Source organism: Rattus norvegicus, chromosome 1 (genome assembly GCF_021556685.1).
Source record: "Rattus norvegicus strain SHRSP/BbbUtx chromosome 1, alternate assembly SHRSP_T2T, whole genome shotgun sequence".
In the NCBI taxonomy this organism is placed as follows: Eukaryota; Metazoa; Chordata; class Mammalia; order Rodentia; family Muridae; genus Rattus; species Rattus norvegicus.
The window spans coordinates 84,941,729-84,962,258 of NC_141534.1; the positions used below are offsets into that span (position 1 = coordinate 84,941,729).

Sequence of the window (20,530 nt, forward strand, 5' to 3'; positions counted from 1 at the left end):
AACGATCTGACGTCACACGACCCACCCTCTCCGGGAATGCTGGGAAGTGCTAGGACGCACGCGCACAGCCAGCCATAAAAGCGCATGCGCAAAGGACCCCGCACCTCAGCAGAAGGTACAAGCCCCACCCAAGCCAGCATCGCAGGCCCACGGCGGGAGCGCAGCAGGACTGGCTATTCATTCTGGAAGGCCCATACTCCACCCAGTTTTGGGCAGATCATTTATCGTATCTTAGCAAGTGCCTGGCAGGAACCAAATTGGCGGGCCCACACATGGCATAAAGGGGCAAGCCTGGAAATGACTTGTAGGCTCCCTTATGTTGGTGTAAGGGCCAGGAGCTGAAATTACCTGATTCTTCCATTGCTTGCGCCTCATCCCAGTGAGTGGTCCCACCCAACCCAAGGCCACAAATTTATCTTCATTATAGACGCTGGTGGACCTCACTTGTACCTCCCACCCCACAGAAGGAAGAGGCAGAGGCCATGCAGTAACATTCCCCTTTAATAGCCTGGTGGGACCTCCAGTGGTGGTGGGGTGGGTTGCTTGAGCCTGGTGACCCAGGCCCATTGCCCACTTACCCCACAGTCAAGAGTGGGGGGTTGGACAGCACCCAGCGGGAGGGGGGGCGCTAAACAAGCCAATTCATTTCCCATCGCTGAGCAGGTCGGGGGAGGCAGCACCGACCATAATCACGTGGTGGTCAAAAAAAATAACTAGGGGCAGGTGACAGGGAGGAGAGGCAAGGCCAAGGCAGGGGCCAAGGCTACCCCACACACCCTACCTGGGCCCCCAATAAATATTTGCAGGGGATGCCTGGGCCAGTAACCCTGGCAGGGATGGGTAATTGCTAACCCTATTTCAGGCAGCGCTCGAAGTAGGTGGACCCGATGTAACCACCTCTCATGGAGCGCTGCACGTTTTGTTCAAACAGCCGCCGATTGTTCTGCAGGACCTCGGCAGCCTCCTTGTTCAGTGGGTCCTCGGGGTTGGGCTCCTGTGGCCAGTACAAGTGGAAGTCAACAGGCAAGAGAGGCAGAGATGGCCAACAAGCCCTCAGCCTCAAATGTCTATGCCTACTTACCAAGAAGAGATACTGCAGGCCATAAATTATGGAGTTTATCGTAAGGACTGGCTTCCAGTCCTCTCTGTGGGCAGAGAGCATCAAGGTTATCAGGGGCTGGTGAGTGGGAGGTTGCCACAGGCCCTGCTAACACGAAACAGGTCAGGCCCATAGAAGGGCCATTAACATTGAAGAGTGAGGGGGAAGATGTGGAACAGGGCAGGTCATGGAGAAAGCCAAGGTCAGGTCACTAGAAAAACAACTTGAAAAGGAAGACAGAAACCCAGACTGACCATAAAGGCAAGGACAGAGATGGATGCAGCATCCACAAAGGCTGAGAGGATTCCTAGAAGGCAAGCCTTGGGAGGGAAAGGAAGGCAGTGCCCTCACCTGAGGATGTTGAGGCAGACGTTGCCCTCGAGGTCAATGTTGGGATGATAAACCATTGTTTCACACTTCACCTTGGGAGGGTCATGTGGGTAACCCTGTCCCACCTGGCTCCAGAAAAAAGAGAAATGAGATGGGAGGGTGTTTTGGCTATGCCCCAGTCTTCTCCACAGAGCCACCTTTGTACACTTGAAACTCACCTTAAAGCTGAACACAAACTTGCCGCTCTTGTAGAAGCCCTGGAAGAGGAAGGGGGAAGAATGCATAAAGATCCTGCTCTTAGGGGGCCACCCCTGGACTGTTCTTGGGAATCCTGCCATGTTTTACTCTTACTTCATCAGGACAGATAACCAGTTTGAAGTTGAGGAGGTCGTCTGGGTCTGAGAAGCTGATGTCACACGTCTTGGGCAGGTTCAGCTCGTTAATGTCTAGGTTTGCACAGCAGGGAGAGGGAGAGAAAACAGGTAGAAGAAAGGAGGTAGGTCTGGACATGTGTCAGTAGAACCCCCAAGGTCTCCTGGACCTGAGGTGCTCTTTGTGTGCTGTGCTTTAACTCACTCCATAGGACTAACTACTCTTTCCACTTTTCAGTCTCTACTCTTCTGGATACACGGTATCCCACATACAAGCATCTTCAAGTGTAACTGGATGCCCATCTCTTGGGAAAGGGCAAGCCTTTATCCCCCAACCCCAAGTCCTCCGCAAGTTCCCACAACATAGTCCCCAAGAACCTTTACTCCCATAACCCTTACTTCCAAGAACCCCTGAGTACCTTAAACCTGAGGTTCTCTATTTCTAGTCACTATCTCCATTCACGACTGTTTACCAGTTCACCACTATTCAAGGACCATGACACCTCCCCCCACAACACTAAGTTCAACCTTCCCATCAAGTATCCAGCCTCCACTGTCCTCCCTCTTCTCCGGATTACTCCACGTTCCCATCTGATCCTTGAGATTTCTAGCATGGTAGCTTAAATTGACCCAAACTCCTTTTTTTTTTTTTTTTTTTTTTAAAGTTCCTGTCATTTTCTCTACCCCCCTTCACCTCAAACTCAAAACCACTCTGCCTAAACCCCTGGACTTGAGTCCTGGACCACCAGCCCCAGTATAAAACACTAAACCGTCTCCTACTTATCCCCAATTCGTAACCTTCACAATCTTCACGGCCCGTCACCCCAGAGCAAAGTTCCCCTCTGACTCTCCAAACTATACCCCTCCCCTAACAGATTCCGGGTCCCTAACACTCCAGGCCCAAATATCCCAACGCCCCATACTCGGCCCCAATCTCTGACCCTCCCTAGTGACCGCACCCCCCCACCCCGTCCCGTATCACAACCCTCGAACTCTGACCCTCGATACCAAATATCAGCGGTGGCAATTTCACGCCACGGTCCCTGACCTCGAACGCAGGGTCCCGACCCCTACCCTTCTGAATCCGCAGCTGCGCCGCCGACGCCTTCTTGCTGCTGCCCTTGGTGCCGCCGGCCGACTCCTCCTCCTTCTTCTGCTGCTTCAGCGAGAACAGCTTGATCATCCTGCCGCCGCCGCCGCCGCCGCAGCCGCCGCGGGGCCCGGGACCCCGGCCACCCGGCCCCCCGCCGCCGCCTGCGCCGCTTCCGCTCCTCGGACCCGCTACCGCGGCCTCCTCCGCTGCCGCCCGCCCGGCCTGCCGCGCTGCTCCGCGCCCACCGCACGGCCCGCCTCGGCTCCCGTAGTCCGGCTCTGGCCTGGCTTAGCACCTCGGGTGTGTTCGGAAGTGCTCGGGAGGACTCGGCTATCCTCGGCCCCGCCCCTGCTACGGCCCCCGCGCCCTCCTCCCCCTCTTCCGCTCGGGTCTTGTGAGTCCCCGCTGCGGCTGCGGACGCCGGCCTTTACCGGTCCGCCGCTCTCCCGCCTACTTGCTCCCTTTGCTAGGAGGCTGCGGTGAGGTGGAAGGAGGAGGCGGCAGCCGCGCTTGCGGCGGCAGGGTACCGCAGGGTACCGGTGGAGGCTCAGCTTCCGCGGCAGGCGCGGCTTCGATGCGGAGGTCGGCAACGGCCTCGGGCACCCCGCCGCTTCGGCACTTTCCGTCGTCTGTCCGCTTCGGTTTTTCCTGGCTCGGCTGCGCTCTGCGCCTGCGCAACTCTTGCAGCGCCCCCACCCCACCCCCCTGCTTGCTCCTCGTTGTAGTTTGAGGTTCGGTTTTCTTCGGTTAAGCTCGGGTATTTCCGTTTGTGGAGGTGACTATTTGGCGGTCCATCGGGTACTTCCTGGGATGCGCACCCAGGAGAGTAGGAAGCAGTGCTTGCAACCATTTTTGAACCAGGCAGGTAGTGGCTGTTTGGCTCTTGGTGGTTCTATTCAATATTGCACTTATGCGGATCTCAGCGGGACCAGGTTACCAGGTTAGACTGGATCCTTGCCCTCTTGAGGGCTCAGCAAAGGCAGAACCTGGACGTTGTAAGGAACGTTGCCTAAGGGTGCAGAAGCAAGCTCCCCTTTAATCCCACCGCAATCCCAGATTCAGATTGATGGGAACTAGTTTAAAACTCGAATTGTGGGTTGGGGATTTAGCTCAGTGGTAGAGCGCTTGCCTAGGAAGCGCAAGGCCCTGGGTTCGGTCCCCAGCTCCGAAAAAAAGAACCAAAAAAAAAACAAAAAAAACAAAAAAAAAAAAAACTCGAATTGTTCTGGAGGCTTGAGGTATCAAGTTGGCTTGAGAACAGGCGTTAAGGGCTGGAGAGATGGCTCAGTGGTTAAGAGCACCAACTGCTCTTCCAGAGGTCCTGAGTTCAAATCCCAGCAACCACATGGTGGCTCACAACCATCTGTAATAAGATCTGATGCCCTCTTCTGGTATGTCTGAAGACAGCTACAGTGTACTCATATATAATAAAAATAAATCTTTAAAAAAGAGAGAGAGAACAGGCGTTCAGGGACACCCTAGGCAACACATCGAGACCCTTGTTCCTTAAATTTCTGTTGTGTAACAGACGTGAGCAACCGTGTAGTTCTAGGGTCCGAGGTTGACGTTGGTATAGGTAGGGCTTACGACTGCGATCTAGAGACCAGCAGAAGTGGCACTGTGCTTCTTGATTAACTTGTTCAGTGAGCTTGCATCCAACCACAGTGCTTGGGAGGCAGAAGAAAATAATAGCTCAGGATGGGCCAGTGACTTTGGCTGTCATCTAGGAAACCAGAAGCCAGAGTCGCTGTTGAAAAACATGACCGGAACAGGTTAGGACTATGTTCTGCTCTTATAAAGGCTCTTTGCTGACTGACAGCGTTTGCACCACCCAGCATGGCACAGTTCTACATTCCTTGCCGGCTAGCCCATTTTGAGACCCAAGACAAATCACTCTAGAACTGTTCATTACTGTTTTCTCAGCTATCCTACTCTAGGCTGATTATTTTTGTATATCTGCTGTTTTTCTGGCTTGCTTTCTTCCAGATAGAATCCATCTCTGTAGTCCAAACTCAGCATGTAGTCGAGGTGGATCTTGAACTAACGTTTTTTCCTGTTGTCTCTGTTTCCTGAATGCTGTGTTTACAGGTATATCCCTCCATTTTTGACCCTTCCAAAGTCCCATGGCTGTGGCTAGATGGGGCTCTGGCTAATCTTTCTTTTTTTTTTTTTTAAAGATTTATTCATTTATTATATATAAGTACACTGTAGCTGTCTTCAGACACACCAGAAAAGGGCATTAGATCTCTTTACAGATGGTTGTGAGCCACCATGTGGTTGCTGGGAATTGAACTCATGACCTCTGGAAGAGCAGTCGGGTGCTCTTAACCGCTGAGCCATCTCTCCAGCCCTCTTTTTTTTTTTTTTTCTTTTATTCGGAGCTGGGGACCGAACCCAGGGCCTTGCGCTTGCTAGGCAAGCGCTCTACCACTGAGCTAAATCCCCAAACCTGTGGCTAATCTTTCTGGTCCTGTAGTTCTGCTGACTGGGGTAGCACTCGCCTGCCTGTGTTCTTTCACTACCCTTTGGATTAGATTCTAAATTCTTCTTATCTTGGCTCAGGATCTTTGGCAGTCCATGAGGCAGGAGAGATCAACACTGAAAATTATGGGGACTTAAGAAAGGAATAGAGCCTCTGACTCTGGGGCCTGTTGAAGTTGATTTTTCCCTTAGAGAAGTAGGAATGCCAGTACAATTAACAACTGCTTCAAGGATTTTCTCCCCTCTCAGCTGTGGACCTACAGTTTTCTAAGAATCTCATCAGAAAATCCATTTATGGGAAAAGGATGTGTACTAAATGTGTACAATTCTCATAGGTTCTGGTTTTACCTCATCCGATTATAATCCCATCTAAGGCATCTCTACAGCTACCTTCTAACCTTTTCAAAGAGGAAAGGAAAAAGGTTTCTTAGCAACCGTTTGTAATGTAACTTGAGAGCCACCAAAAGTATCATAGTGAATGCTAATACTATTGAGGTTATTATCCCTTGAGGGTCCTATATGTACTACCTTCCCTCATTCTTCCTCTGAAGACATAATAACCATACTTGATTATATGTTGTCTCTTTCTGAGCACTTCTCTCATGCTTAGTGCTTATATTAAAATATCTATACTTTGCTTTTTACTAGCCAGGGTTGAAATTCTTTTCTGCACTGGAGCCATGAATCTCAGTTTGTCCTGAGTCCAGATCTTTTAAGATTAGGGGTATTCCACAGGTTGCTAGGGGTTGCCTCATGGAGCTGTGTCTCTGTCCTCTCACAGCTGACAGTTGGAGGGAACAAGAGAGTATCATAGGGATCGGGGACCCGCTTGTTCTGCACAGGATCAGCCTCTCTGTAACTTGGTTTGGCTTGTCTACTTAACCTTGAAGCTAGGTCCATGTTTGGAGTGTCACGATGAAGTAGTGAGAACAAGTAAAACTATCCGCACAAAAGTAGCTTAGACACACTGCCCTTAAAATGGAATTCCTGGAGATGCCAAGGCTAGAGCCAATCTGATACAGCTACCCAGAGAAAGGCCTTAACTGTGGCTTAGGGCCCGAGCTGAGTCATGTTACATGGGGCTCCTTTGACTACTTGCACCCCAGTACCCCTCGGGAAGAGGGGAACAACTGTGTCAAAGTCATAGCCAGTGAGATGGAAAGGAAAATGGCTATTGCAAAGGAGGCAAATGTCATGGGGCACCAAGCCTGAAGTGTTCAGGGTCATGTCAACTGTTGTCAGCTCTATTTCCTGTGACTTCCTGCTGAATGCACTCCTTCTGAAGACTTCTCTGAAGGAGACCCTTGTAGAGCTGTGAACAGAGTCGTGTTGAAGGAGCCTGTGGCTGGAATGAGGGGAACAAATTCTAGAGTGTAGAGCAACTGGTCATGGGCCTGCAGCCTGTGTTCTATAACTTGGGAGTTTCACACATCCTTTCTTAGTATCTGTTGGCTGCAAAGCCATGGGGGTAGGAAAAGCTTGACATGTCTGAACTTCTAGGTTAAACCTCCCATTTTGTATCATGGCCACCTCCTATGTTCACTCCTCCGTGCTCCCACAGGCAGGAGGAAAGCTTTGCCTGCTTGTGATAGCTTGAGGGGTTGGGGACAGGGTGCTGCTAGGATGAAAGTGACTGGGCAGTGGGTTTGGGCACAGGGAAACACTGTCATGGGAATTGGCTTAAAGCAAGATGGATGGCTTGAGACGTAGGCAATCCTTTGGAGGCCCATGCCCTCCCAAGGCTCTGGAATGTGGTTGCAGTGTCGGGGAAGACACCACGAGATCCTGTCTCCTGACAAAGGCTGGGATACCAATTAAATTCCTGTCTCTGAGCTCTAGACTTGTCTCTCTGGGCTTCACCATAGGGCGGAGACTCCACAGAGGCCTCCAAACCTCCTGTTCTGAGAGACAAGGTGCCACGGGGTGTGGGAAGCATGTCACCAGGGCACCAGGGCACAGCAATCTCTTCGCCTGGCAGCTAAGGCCTTTCTAGTAGAATGCTATGCCACCCTGAACCAGGCCTTTGAGCTCCCTGGAGAGAAAGCCCTAAAGGTTCTTCCTCAGGATTCTTCACTTTGGGACAGGATGCTCAATGATCAGAGCTCCCAAATGGCTGCTCCTAAGTTCCACCTCCTTCACACTACACTTTTACATACACACTGGGAAGTTGCTTACAGATCTTCACTGCTAAGCCCGATCACTTTTCTGAGTTCTACCTCAAAAAGCTTTGGATACCTACAAAAGTCCTATCTTTGTTCTTGCCCTGGTACTACGGACAGTCTCACTCTCTTTGATGATAATCCCAGCCCTCAGCTCCCATCCGGCTGATTGCTGACAACCATTGCTGAACCTGCTTGCTTTCTGGGGACCCTGACTCAAATGGCATAGTTCTTACTCTTCCTCTCTTTACTGTTCATCTCTCTCCTCTCAGCAGCAACCACGATTTCTAGTTTTCCTGACTTGTTTTTCTTTCTAACTCATAAAAATAGGCCTCAAAACCTAATGGGGGCGGGAGGTGGGGGGAGCACACCCATGGCCTTGTGAATACTAGCCTATCAATAAACTTTCTGACTCTGGCACCTTTTAAAGTTTTTTTCCCATTTATTTACTTGTGTATGTGCATGTGCAAAACAACCCAGGAAACACAGATTGTGGAGGTCAGAGGACAACTTTCAGGAATTGGTTGTCTCCTTCCAACATGTGGGTTCCAGGGTTCAAACTCAGGTCATCAGGCTTCATGACAAGCAGTGTTACCTCTGAACTATCCCACTGCAAAGGCCCCGCCCCAAGCAGGCGTTGAAATAGCAGTTCACCCACCTCAGCCTCCTGAATAGCTGGAATGGTTACAAATCTTGTGCCATCACACCACCACGTTTGTATTTTCTGTTTCTGTTGTTGGTTTTTTGTTTGTTTGTTTGATAGGTTCTCACCATGCAACTCTGGCCATCTAGGAACTTGTTACATAGACTTATCTGTTGAACTTTTGGCAATTATCTTTTTGTCCCCAAGTGCTGGGATCACACGTGTGTGCCACCTCAATGTGTGCTTTTGAAATGACATCTTATGGTGTTGTCCATACTGAACTCAAACTCAATGCAATCCTGTCTCAGCCTCCTGAATGCTAGGGCTAAATGTGTATACTACCTCACCCAGCTGGACTACCCTTTTCAGTCACCCACCAGTGACATACTTGGTAGACCTCTCTCTTGACTAGACCCATAGCAGACGTAAAGAACCCTTTCCTTCTTTGTGAATGTGGCTGCTCTGCCCCATCTGAGGCTGGGCATCCCCTCTGCGTAAGCCAGAAGTATTGTGTGGTAGTGCTACTGTGGAAGGAGGTGTGTAGCCTCCCCCTGGCAGCCGTGTGTGCAGAGCTTATACCAGCATGGAAACTGCGGTAAGGTTGGGGAAGCATTATCTATTTATTGAGCACCTACTGAAGGCTCTACTTGGGCCTGTTGGAAGATGGCAGCCTCACAACAACCTAATGAGGTGTTTTGACCTACTCAGTGCTGTACAGCTACTCAGTGCTGTGGATGCGTTGATGTTGGATGAGCTTGGTGCTCTGGTGAAAGCGGCGGCCACAGTCCTGGCAGGCGAAGGGCTTTTCGCGCCGGTGGGTGCGCAGGTGCTGCGTGAGCGTGGGCCGCTGGCGGAAGGCCTTGCCACACTCGGGACACGCGTAGGGCCGCTCGCCTGTATGGATGCGCCGGTGCTGGATGAGGTTGGCGTGCTGCCGGAAGCTCTGGCCACATTCGGGACAGGCGAAAGGCCGCTCACCTGTGTGGATGCGCTGGTGCTCGGTGAGCCGAGACACCTGCGTGAAACCGAGGCCGCATTCACTGCAGCGGTAGGGCTTCTCGCCCGTATGGGTCCTTTGGTGGCGCGTGAGCTTGAGTCGCTGGCTGAAGCGCTGGCCGCACTCGGGGCAGGCGAAGGGCTTCTCACCGGTGTGCACACGCAGGTGCTGCGTGAGAGTGGGCCGCTGGCGGAAGGCCTTGCCACATTCTGTGCAGGCGAAGGGCCGCTCGCCGGTGTGGATGCGCCGGTGCTGGGTGAGGTTGGAGCGCTGCCGGAAGCTTTGACCGCACTCGGCACATGCGAAAGGTCGTTCGCCGCTATGCACGCGCCGATGCTGCAGCAGCACCGAGCGGCGGCCGAAGCGCTCGCCGCACTCCACGCATCCGAAGGACTTGTCTCCGGTGTGCACCGCTTGGTGCTCGAGCAGTACTGCGCGTCGTGGGAAGCTCTCGCAGCACTCGCTGCAAGGGAAGGGGCCCGGAGGCTCGGGCACTCCAGCGAGGGACCGGACGGGCGGCGCCGGACCTGGCGGGTCACCGTGGATGCGCTGGTGCTGCAGTAGGTTGGAGCGCTGCCGAAAGCTCTGGCCGCACTCTGCGCAGCGGAACGGCTGCTCGCCCGTGTGCACGCGCCGATGCTCCTCCAGGCGGGCGCTGCGCACGAAGCCTTGGCCACAGTCGCGGCACACGAAAGGCCGTTCCTCAGTATGCGTGAGCTGGTGGCGCAGCAGGTGAGAGCTGCGGCTGAAACTTCGGCCACACTCGCCACACACGAACGGTCTCTCGCCTGTGTGGATCTTCTGGTGCCGCAGCAGATTGCTTCGCTGGCTGAATACCTTGCCACACACGTCGCAGCGGCCGCCTCGCATCACTCCAGTCCCTGTGCTAGGGTGGCCCTGGCTCCGGTCCCTTGGGGCATGCCAGCGAGTCGCCACCAGTGCTGGGCCCACACTGGGGCAGGGATCCTCACAGGCAGGGTCCTGTTCATTTCCTGGATCGCTGGGGAGTACGAGGGCATGGGCAAAGCCACCTTCTCTGGTAGGGGACTGCATCTGTCCAGAGAGGCTAGCCATGTCCAGATCCCAGGGGACATGGAGGTGGGGGCTCACCGTATCTGGCTCTGCTGTGATGCTGTCCATCTGCAGCGTGAACCCTGCACAACGGGACCCATTCTTTTATGAGACTCTGGCTTTCAGCGCTAACCCATGGAGTTCTGGGAGACTGAACTATATATAGACTTGGAACTGGCTGGTGAGGCAGAAAGGAGGTAATAATAGCAGTTCTACCTGAACAGGTTTCCCTGAGATGGGTAGAGCCCCGAGGAAAACACTGAGGTGTGTAAAGGCTTTCCTGATTTGACTTAAGTCGTAGGGGTGGGGAACTCTTTTTGGAAGAATTCTGGTGTGACAGTAGGACCCAGTTTAGGTGGCCAATGAGGGTCTTGGAAAATGCAGAGAAGAATGTAGATTCAATAAAAGCCAGATGTGACATTAACAGGTAGCATTAAAATAATGCAGTTCTTTAGTCGTGGGTTTGGACTTGTCACACTTAAGATGACCCAGGCAAGGAGATTCCATGAAGGCTTGGGGGTTAGAGATGAGATGAACATGGCATACATGTGATCGACATGGGAGTTGTCTATGTAGAAGTATGTCCTTGCTACAGAGTGAGCCTTCAAGGTGCCGGCCTCAAGCATAATGGACTACAGGGTGAGTTTGTGAGAGAGGATACTGGAGGGATGAAGTGTCCACCAAGGTCACTGGGGATGGAGACAAAATGGGTGACAGAATCCAGGAAGCATCAAAGGGAAGTAAGATGAATTAGAGTACAGCAAAGGAACCAGAATCCAAAGCCAAGCTAACAACTCTCCAGAGACGGAGGGCTAATTAATTTACTACAGAGCTCCCATAAACCAACAGTGGCCTGGATGTGGACATGAAAAAAATGTAACTAATTGTTTAAATTCCATAGAATAGGGTAGTCATTGCTTAGAAAAATTCACAGTAGGGATGAATTGACATATTGTTTCTGATTCTCAGCATGAGGTCCCAGGTGCTAGGCAAATAATCTACCATTGAGCCACATCCTTTCCCCCATATATAGGTGTTTTTGGGCTGCATGTATGTCTGCATACTGTGTGTGACCAGGCGGCTTCGGTGCCTGAGGAGGCCAGAGGAGGAGGCTGGATCTCCTGACTGTGGAGTTATACTTGGTTGTATGCTGACATGTGGGTGCTAGGAACTGCAAGAGAAGCCAGTGTGCTCTTAACTGCTGAGCCATCTCTCTAGCCTTGTTTCCCTAATCGTAAGTGTCTGTATGCATTGCTGGTACAACACATGTTGGGTTGGGAAACTGAATCAATGCACAGGGCATTGGTGGTAAGTATTTCCAATCCCAGACTCTGAGGGATAGAGGTAGAAGTTCAAGGTTCTCAACAAATCAAGTTCAAGGCCAGCTGTGTTATATAAGATACCACCTTCAAAATGAAAACCAAAACAACCTCACAAAAATTCAAACGGCAGTGTTCCACACTGTCCCAGGAATTCCACGTATCTCTATCCCAAGTATTCCTATCTAGTAGTTGTGCTCCTCGTGTTAATGACCTGTGAACAGGGTTTTCCAGTACTTAATGAGGAGCAATCCAAAGGAACTCTTGACAAAGGAGTGACGGCAGTGGGCTAGGAGTCTACAGAGCTGTCTGAAGTCCTGTGCTGACCCCTGCTGTTTGCCAAGCACATGGCACAAAAACAGCAACAGAATAAGGACATTTGGGCATCCATGAGAATTTTTTTATATATAAATATATTATGTGTAAGTACATATGACTGCATGAGTTTGTGTAACCATGTGTATGCAGATGCCCTAGGAGGTCAGAGGGCATCAGATCCCCTGGAACTGGAGTTACAGGATATTGTGAACTTCCTGATGTGGGTTTGAAAAGCAGGAAGCAATCTTAGCCATTGAGCACCCTCTCCCCCCATTTTTTCTTAAAATATATATTTAAAACTTATCATTTGGGGCTGGAGAGATGGTTCAGTGGTTAAGAGCGCTGACTGCTCTTCCAGAGGTCCTGAGTTCAATTCCTAGCAACCACATGGTGGCTCACAACCATCTATAATGAAATCTGATACCCTGTTCTTGTGGTGTTTGGAGATAGCTACAGTGTACTCATATAAATAAAATAAATAAATCTTTTAAAAAACTTATAATTTGTGTGTGTGTGTGTGTGTGTGTGTGTGTGTGTGTGTGTGTGTGTGTACGCACATGTTTATCCTACAGGGCACATGTGGAGGTCAGAGGACAACCTGGAGGACTGAGTCTTTTCCTTTCACCACGGGGATTCTGGTGAACCATCTCACCAAACAAGGTTCATTCATATTCTTCCTCCCCCACCCCCCCGTCTCTTTTTGAGACAGAGTCTCACTATGCATCCTTGGCTGTCTTGGAACTCACTATGCAGATGAATGGCCTTGAATCTCCCAAGTGCCCCTCTGCCTCTCAAGTGCTGGGACTAAAGGTGTGTGTCACTATGCCTGGCCTGTTCATTAAAATATATATTTTTAAGCTTATTTTGTATGTATGGGTGTTTTGCCTTCATGTATGTCTGTACATCATGTGCATACCTGGGGCCAGAGGAGGCCAGAAAGGGTGGAACTGGAGTTAAGATGGTTGTGAGGCATTCATTTTCTCCAGCCCCAGGGTTGTTAATTTGAAAACACTATTTTTATTTTGAGACAGGGTCTGTATAGCCCTGGCTTGCCTGAAACTCATTATTTAGACAATGCTGGCCTTGAATTCACAGAGCTCTTCAGTCCTCCATATACTGGAATTAAAGATGTGTACCACTACGTCTCCACATAAGTATATGTCTATGTGCATGTGAATGCAGTGAAGTCAGAGCTCAGAAGAGAGTATCGGGGCCCCTGGAGCAAGATGTACAGGGGCTTTTGAGTTGCCTGACCTGGGTGCTAGGAATCCAACCTTGGTCCTCTGAAAAAAGTATGCTCTCTTATCTGCTGAGCAATCTCTCCAGTCCCTTAAGCACCTTCTTCTTTTTAAACTTTTCTTGCCAGTGCATAGTGGTACATGCCTATAATCCCAGATATGTTTGGTGTCTGAGGCAGAAAGACTAACATAAATTTGATACCAGCTTGATACAAGTGGGATCAAGACTCCCTGGATACATAGAGAAAAACAACAACAAAAAAAGAAAGAAACCAAACTAAAAAAACTGTGGACACTCAAACACACACCAAGTAACAAAAAATCTTTCATCTTTAAATGCTTTTATTTTATATATGTATGGGTGTTTTGCCTGTATGTATGTCTGTGTACTGTGTGTATGCAGTGTCTGCAATGGCCAGCCAGATTCTCTGGGACAGTTTTGAGCTACCATGTGGGAGGTGGGAATCAAACCTAGGTCCTAGCTCTCCAGCTCCATTAAAAACAAAACAAAACAAACAAACAAACAACAACAACAAAAAAAAACCCAAAAAACCTTTTCATCTTTCTGCTTTTTTGTTTTTGGTATAAATCAACAGGTCTCACTATGAGCCTTGGCTGGTCTGGGACCTGTTATGTAGACTAGGTTGTCTTTAAATTCACAGAAATCTGCTTACTTTTGCCTGTCCAGTGCTGGGATTAAAGGCCTATAATCCCGTGCTACCATTTCTGGTTTGCTGTGTGTTTTTGAGCCAGTGCTTCAGGCTGGAGAGATGGCTCAGTGGTTAAGAGCACTGACTGCTCTTCCAGAGGTCCTGAGTTCAATTCCCAGCAACCACATGGTGGCTCACAACCATCATAATGATATCTGATGCCCTCTTCTGGTGAGTCTGAAGATAGCTTCATTGTACTCATATAAAATAAATAAATCTTTAAAAAAATAAAGAGCAGTGCTTCACTATGCACCCTATACTTGTTGACCGTGTTCATGAAAGGCTACTGAGCACCTGGCTGTAGAGGTATGTGTTTGTTAACTAAAGGGAAAACTCTATAGAAAGGTGTTGTCAAGTGGTTTTGGTTTTTACATTCAAATAATTATTTTTGCTGTGTATGTGTATTTATGGCCACGTGTATTCCATATGATGCATATGTGGAGGTCAGAAGACAACTCATGGGAAGTGATTTTCTCCTTCCACTATGTGGGTCCCAGAGACACAACTCAAGTTGTTAGGAGCAAGTGCTCTTTCTTCTTGAGCCATCTTGCCAGCCTTAACTTTTGAGAGAGGATCTCACATTGTAGTATAAACCGACCTTGAAGAAATGGCAGTCCTCTAGCTTCTGCCTAACTCCTGCCTCCACCTTCCAAGTGCTAGGTGTGTAGAACCTTTGACAATATCGTAAGGTAATTGTTGTTTGTGGTCTGGGCTGACCAATGCACTGTTATGCAGCGTATGGTTATATTGTGTCTGCTCCTTTGCATACAGATTCTTTCTGGAGGGCACAGACAGAACTTGTCACCTTGGCTGTTGGACACTGATGGGGCACTGTACTGTTGTACTCATGGTATATCATTTGGAGATTCCACCATGTGAATGCATTAACTATGGATACTGTTCTAAGCTCATGTAACTTTGTGAAACTAGCTTGCTTTTGCCTCCTGTCAGGCTGGTTTCATATGAGCAGGACTACTATCTGCTAGCTATGTAGGACAAGCCCTAGCAGCAAAGTACCGATGTAGATTTAGGATGGTGGTCCTGCAGAGCCAATTCTGACTCAGGATAAGTCAAATCATTATTGCCTCTAGTCTAGGCTGTGGCTAGCCAGGATATACCCCAAATGCAGGGACTCCAGGACACTGAGATGTTGGTTGACTGTACACACCGGGACATACTGCTACTGGAAGCAGCTAGTATAATGGCTCTGTGAAGACAGACTCTCTTTACTGCCTTGCTTGCTGATGTACCACAATCTATCAAATCTTGTGTCTTTAGTGAAATCACTTACCACTAGCCTGCCAATGCTGTCCCTTATATGGTGTTAACATTTAAAGTAGCACCATAATGAAGTACTAAAAGGATATCTGGGAGTATAGCTCTAATAATAGAATGAATGTTTAGCATTTGAAAAAGTCTAGGGTTCAATCCCTGGTACACACTACACAGACACACACACACACAGACACACACACACACACACACACACACACACACACACACACTGTACCATCACTACCACCTCCAAATCACTAATACAGCTTGGGATGTGTCTCAGCTGGTAAAATGCTTGTGGCATGCATGAAGCCCTTAGTTCTATCCCCAACACTGCATAAGACAGGAGAGGTATCCTACTCCTGTAATCCCAGCACTTGGTAAGTAGAGGCAGGAAGGAGCATCAGTTGTTCAAGGTCAATTTCAGCTATATACTGAGTTCTAAGCCAGCCTAGGATACAGTAGACCCCATCTCAAAACAAAACAGGACCCTCTCTCAATACCCAAAACTCTGTCTGCCACAGAAGGCCCAGCTGGAGGATGAGGTAAGTAGCCAAGGGGCGTGCCAGAAATCATGGAGGCAAAGATGAATTGATGCTTGAAAGCAGGAGCTATGGTTGTCTACAGCAAGAGCAGCCCAAGAGGAGGAAGCAGCCAGGAGGCCTGAAACAGTGCTGTCAATGTGCCTGCAAGAGAGCTGAGAGACTGGAGTTGTGAATAAAGAGGGAAGCAGGTCCAAGCAGGACAAAGTGGTTCCTGTGCAACACAGGCATGGCTAGTCAGGACGGGTGAATTCTGAGGCAGCGGGTGCTCACGATGGATGATCTTTCTGCCACGCCTGATGACCTGAGTCTGATCTTGAGGTGCCATATGATGGAGAAAGAAAACTGACTGCTGCAGTTTGTAATCTGAACTCTATGTGTGTGCTATGACACACACCACATGCTGGAATTCACACACAACAAAGAAGGTGGAAAACTGGGTGATAAGATTAGAGGACCATCCCAGAGCCCAAGAGCCTCGGTCAATCACATCATGCTCCAAGAAACATTTCAAGACAATTTCCTACTAGTGAGAGATGTGAATTCCAAATAGAGAGGGCCTATCAACAGCAGCAATTAAAAAAAAATCCTGCAAATGAGTCCAACAGAACAGTTTTGGGATTGAGGTTATAGCTCAGTGGTAAAACTCCAGGAGGGGCTAACACATGGCTCGGTGGCGGGACAAAGGCTTGGAATCTACCAGGGAATGGTTGGAGGCACTGCTCAATAGTAGAGTTTTTGTCCGTAATCCACTGGAAGGAAGCTGGGGGATGTAGTTCAGTGAGAGTGTGCTTACCTAGCATGCACAATCCCTGAGCTCCAATAATGGAAAAAGAAACTATCTAATAAGGGCTAAACAAATGTGTTTCAGATCTGTAACCTCTCAGAGTTTTACTTCCTATACCAGAATTTACAGGTAAGGAAGTAAATGAAGAAAGAGAGGAGAGCCTAGGTGACTAGGCAGAGTTTTGGTCTGTCCTTAGTAGTTACTGTGTCAGAACTACTCTTGCCTTGTCTACTAATAAGCCCTCTTTGTTAGGTCCCAAACTTGCCTACTCTGTTATCCAACAGGCAAGACGCACACCACAGTGTGGAGGCCATGTAGAATGTTATGGCTGGGAGAGGTTGTTTTCAAGAAGGTATTATGATTCAAGGCAAAGTCAGAAAGAGCCAGGGGCTCAGTGGCAGAGAGGGCTAAAGGAGGCACTGCAGTGACCGTGCTGTCTGGAGTAGGGACAAAGGTCTCATGGATGTAGCAGATCACGAGGAGGGCTCAGTCCCACCATGTCCATTTCACTAACCTGGCGACAAGATGCCTTCTACTTCCTCATGCCACAGGGGCATAGGGTCCTCGCTCCATGGGGGCACATCAGGTTCAGTGTCGCTGTGAGGAGAGGTCTGGTCCAGTGCTATCCCATGGCCCTGAAACCACAGTGGTCAGTGTTGGACTGTGTCTGGTTGGCTTCAGAGGACCTATCTGACACTCACCCATTATAGACTCATAGGGCAGAGGGTCGATTACAGTCTGTATAGATCTCACCTGGGCCACCTTAGGTAGGAGAGTGGCTGCAGCCTCTTGAGCAGCAGAAAGAGGCTCAGACTCCAGGAGCTCTGGGGGAGAAAAAGTGGGGTCAGGCAGCTCAAGAAAGTTTCCACCTTTCTTAGTGGTGCTAGGTGCTAGCTAGGTTCCAGACGTGAGGGAGACATAGGCACGATCTCGAAGCTGGGAAGGACAAGGTAGGGCAGCTGAGGGCCCAGTGGGAATGGTGTCAAATAGGGTTTTCTGGAAGCACTGGTTCCTGCATCTGTATCTCTGTGGGTCAGCTTGTCCCATGATGCTTGGAAATGGGGCCGTGGTGGTCAGGGACAGTGTCTGTTCTGGTTGGACTGGAGGTGAGAGAAAGACCAGAGGTACACTGGAACTATTATCATCTAGTGGGGGCCTGGCTCAGTGGAGTGGAGTATCTCTGCTCAGCTAGGCTTTAGGGCCTGCCCACTTTGCCTGCTCTCACCTGGATTCTCCATCAACTCTGTCTCCTCTTTCATTTGTAGGTCCAGCGGCAATTCCTGCGTGGCCCCTGGGGTAGTCTCAGACCCAGCCTCTGGAGTCTGAAGCTTGACTTGAGGTCTAGGCTGGAAGCTGGAAGGTTCCATCTTCTCTGATAGGACCTCCTTGCCCTGTACCTGGACCGTGACCTAGGGAGATGCACGGACCAGGGAGAGAGTGGGGCTGGGCACAACCCATGCTCTATGGGCACCAACTCCAAAGCAGACTGATTAGGTCCTCCAAATTCCTAAACCTCCCATTCCCCTCTTTTGACCCTGAGCAAAGGGACTATTTGCTGGTACAGGGGGTTGCATGGTACCCATTGTGTTTCATCTAGCTTTGGGATGACAGGTAATATAGCTATGGGCTCTTGTCCTGAGCAGCTTCACAAAGGATCCATTATAAGTAGACACTTCTGTATGACCAAGGAACATGTCTGGCTAGGCATGGCACTCTTAGAGTGAGGTAAAACGTGACAATGCTCCAGCCCTGACCTTCTATTCAGCTACCGACTCACCCATTTCCGAGGTCCATCAAGCTCCCATCGAAGTCTGTCAACCAAGGCAGCAGCCTCTTCAGGGCTGCCTGGCCACTGCTCTTGCACACGGGCCTGGATCTCAGAAGGCAGTGCACCTAGGAACTGCTCCAGCACCAAAAGTTCCAGGATCTGTTCCTTGGAATGTACCTCTGGACGTAGCCACTGGTGACACAATTCTCGGAGCTGAGCCAGGGCTTCCTGAGGACCTATTGCCTCCTCATACCGAAAGCACCGGAAGCGTAGACGTGCAGCTTCAGGGCCTGGGTCCCACAGTGTATCTTCTCTCTTATCGTAGTTGTCAGAGTCCTCCAGCTTCACCACAGCAGGCTCATTTTCTGGGGGTGCACGGCCTGAGGAGTCTGGCACAATGGGTTTCATCAGGAGAACCAGATCAGGTCTTTGAGGCCAGTGTCTGTCCCTAGGGAAGGAATAGTATGAGGCGTGTGAAGTAAGGACAGCCAGGGGCAGTGAATGTTTACCGAGTGCCTACCACACGCTGTTGTGATCCTGAGACCTTCTCCATGAGGAGAACATCTGAGGGAACAGGCACTCCCCAGAGTCCCTTTGGAACTCTATATGAGCCACGTGCTTTGTAGACCTCATTTCAGTCAGGTCTGGTAGCTTACTCTGTTCTAAATACAGGCTGTTGCTTAAGCTTAGAAATATTTCTCTTCCTTAAATCCTATTTTCTATAGCAGCAGCTGCTTCTCTACTTGCATTACCACTGCTGCCTCCTCCCGGACTCCCAATAACTGAACCTTAATGTTTTCTACCAGTCTTGGACTTGGCCCCTCTCTCAGGCCCGAACATTCCCATCCCAATGTGGTATCAAGGGGACAGTCCTACTCCACTGGGTCCCCCATTTCAGCTCTTCTCAGACACCTTTCCATATATCTCTAATACCAGAAGCTAACTCATCACATGTAACAGCGATACAAATCTTCAGCTCTCTAATTTAGTTGGGGTTGGGAGGTGACTGGGGCACTTCTGGGGACCCTCAAAGGCTTCCAAATCACTGGACCGAACAGTCTGCAAGGATACTACTTTTGCTGTGCCTAGGTGAACTATAGTTTCCTCACTTGCAGATAAGACTGACTTCTCCCATGACACTTTCTGTAACTGGGACTTTGTGAAAATCTAAATTTGGGCTGGGGATTTAGGTCAGTGGTAGAGCGCTTACCTAGGAAGCGCAAGGCCCTGGGTTCGGTCCCCAGCTCCGAAAAAAAAAAGAACCAAAAAAAAAAAAAAAAGAAAATCTAAATTTATTTTATTGGGATGGCAGCATCTTAGAGGGAGCTTGATTTCTGTGGGTTACACCGCTGCTCCCTTAGAGTACTAAGAACTCGAAACCCTGAGAGAAACTTGGGAACAGCCACTAAGCAAGTAGCGGAGGTTCCGGAAATACATTTCCCAGAACTCTAAGCGAGCATCACCGCTTTAGGGTGCCAATGAGCCCGGTCGCCATGGCAACGCTGGCGATCAGCTTGCTTAGTGTGACAGCACAGGGCCAGTTTGTAGGAGTTCCTGGATCCCTGCCGGCGCTCCAGATCTAGTTGGACAGACGAAATCCCAGAGTCCACTCTACCCAGTCCCCTCCCAAGGCCTAACGGTGAAGGGACTCCCAGCCTTCCTTCAGTGCTCCGAGGGAGGCTATGCGTTCGTGAACGTGAGCACTCCCGTTCGCTTGCTCCAGACCAGACTACATCTCCCAGACTGCTCTGCGCGCAGTTCTAAGCCCTTCTGCCCTTCCCCCCCGACCCCCGCCTCCGTTTCTACCCTTCTTCCCGTCCCCAAGGGATTGCGCTGGTCGCAATAATCAGGTCGCACTCCTGGCCGTCTCTTCCCACACTCCCCGTCTCGAATCCAGGCGTCAGGGCCCCGTCGACGTGCACAATCCTCTCGGGGGGCAACAGATGGTAGCACCGCCTTCCACACCGCGCATGCCCCCCACCACATTTTTTTTTTTCTCGGTCAGTTCTCTACAGGCCTTCCCAGGATTTGCAGGGTTCTGCACCAATCACCGCTCTCACTCGGACGCCGTCAGCCTCTCCGTCTCCATGGCAACCACGGTTCGGGAGGCGCGTCCGCTGGGCTAGCTTCTGAACCGAGAGACAGGTTTAACGAAATGCTCTCTGGGCGTCGTAGTCCGGAGGGTGCTGCGTGTGTGCGCAAACGCAGCATCACCGGATCGCTTGTATTTCTGTGGGGTGGGTAGGAGTGAGCGAGTGTCCATGGTAACCAGGGGACCAGACAGGGTGGTATCCTAGGTAACGACGGGACTACTTGGTTTAGGAAAGGT

The 20,530-nt window shown here is 50.1% G+C and overlaps 2 protein-coding genes across 5 annotated transcripts; both read right to left on the reverse strand.

Annotated features, from left to right (window-relative positions):
• Positions 1-15: 15 nt before the first annotated feature.
• Ube2m (ubiquitin-conjugating enzyme E2M) lies at positions 16-3,556 on the reverse strand. 3 transcript variants are annotated; one of them, XM_087568431.1, is made up of 7 exons: positions 3,431-3,524; positions 2,875-2,956; positions 1,781-1,875; positions 1,648-1,686; positions 1,451-1,554; positions 1,082-1,145; positions 484-994 (listed from the first exon to the last, which is right to left on the reverse strand). In XM_087568431.1, exons 5-7 carry the CDS (start codon positions 1,504-1,506, stop codon positions 854-856), a joined length of 261 nt encoding a protein of 86 aa, XP_087424557.1. In that variant the 5' UTR covers positions 1,507-1,554; positions 1,648-1,686; positions 1,781-1,875; positions 2,875-2,956; positions 3,431-3,524; the 3' UTR covers positions 484-853.
• A 5,221-nt stretch (positions 3,557-8,777) lies between these two features.
• Positions 8,778-20,184, reverse strand: Mzf1 (myeloid zinc finger 1). Of its 2 annotated transcripts, NM_001108470.2 has the most exon segments (6): positions 8,778-10,327; positions 16,948-17,068; positions 17,187-17,257; positions 17,659-17,842; positions 18,211-18,649; positions 20,008-20,184. In NM_001108470.2, coding segments are annotated over 5 exon segments (2,208 nt in total). In that variant the 5' UTR covers positions 18,610-18,649; positions 20,008-20,184; the 3' UTR covers positions 8,778-8,894.
• Positions 20,185-20,530: the final 346 nt, after the last annotated feature.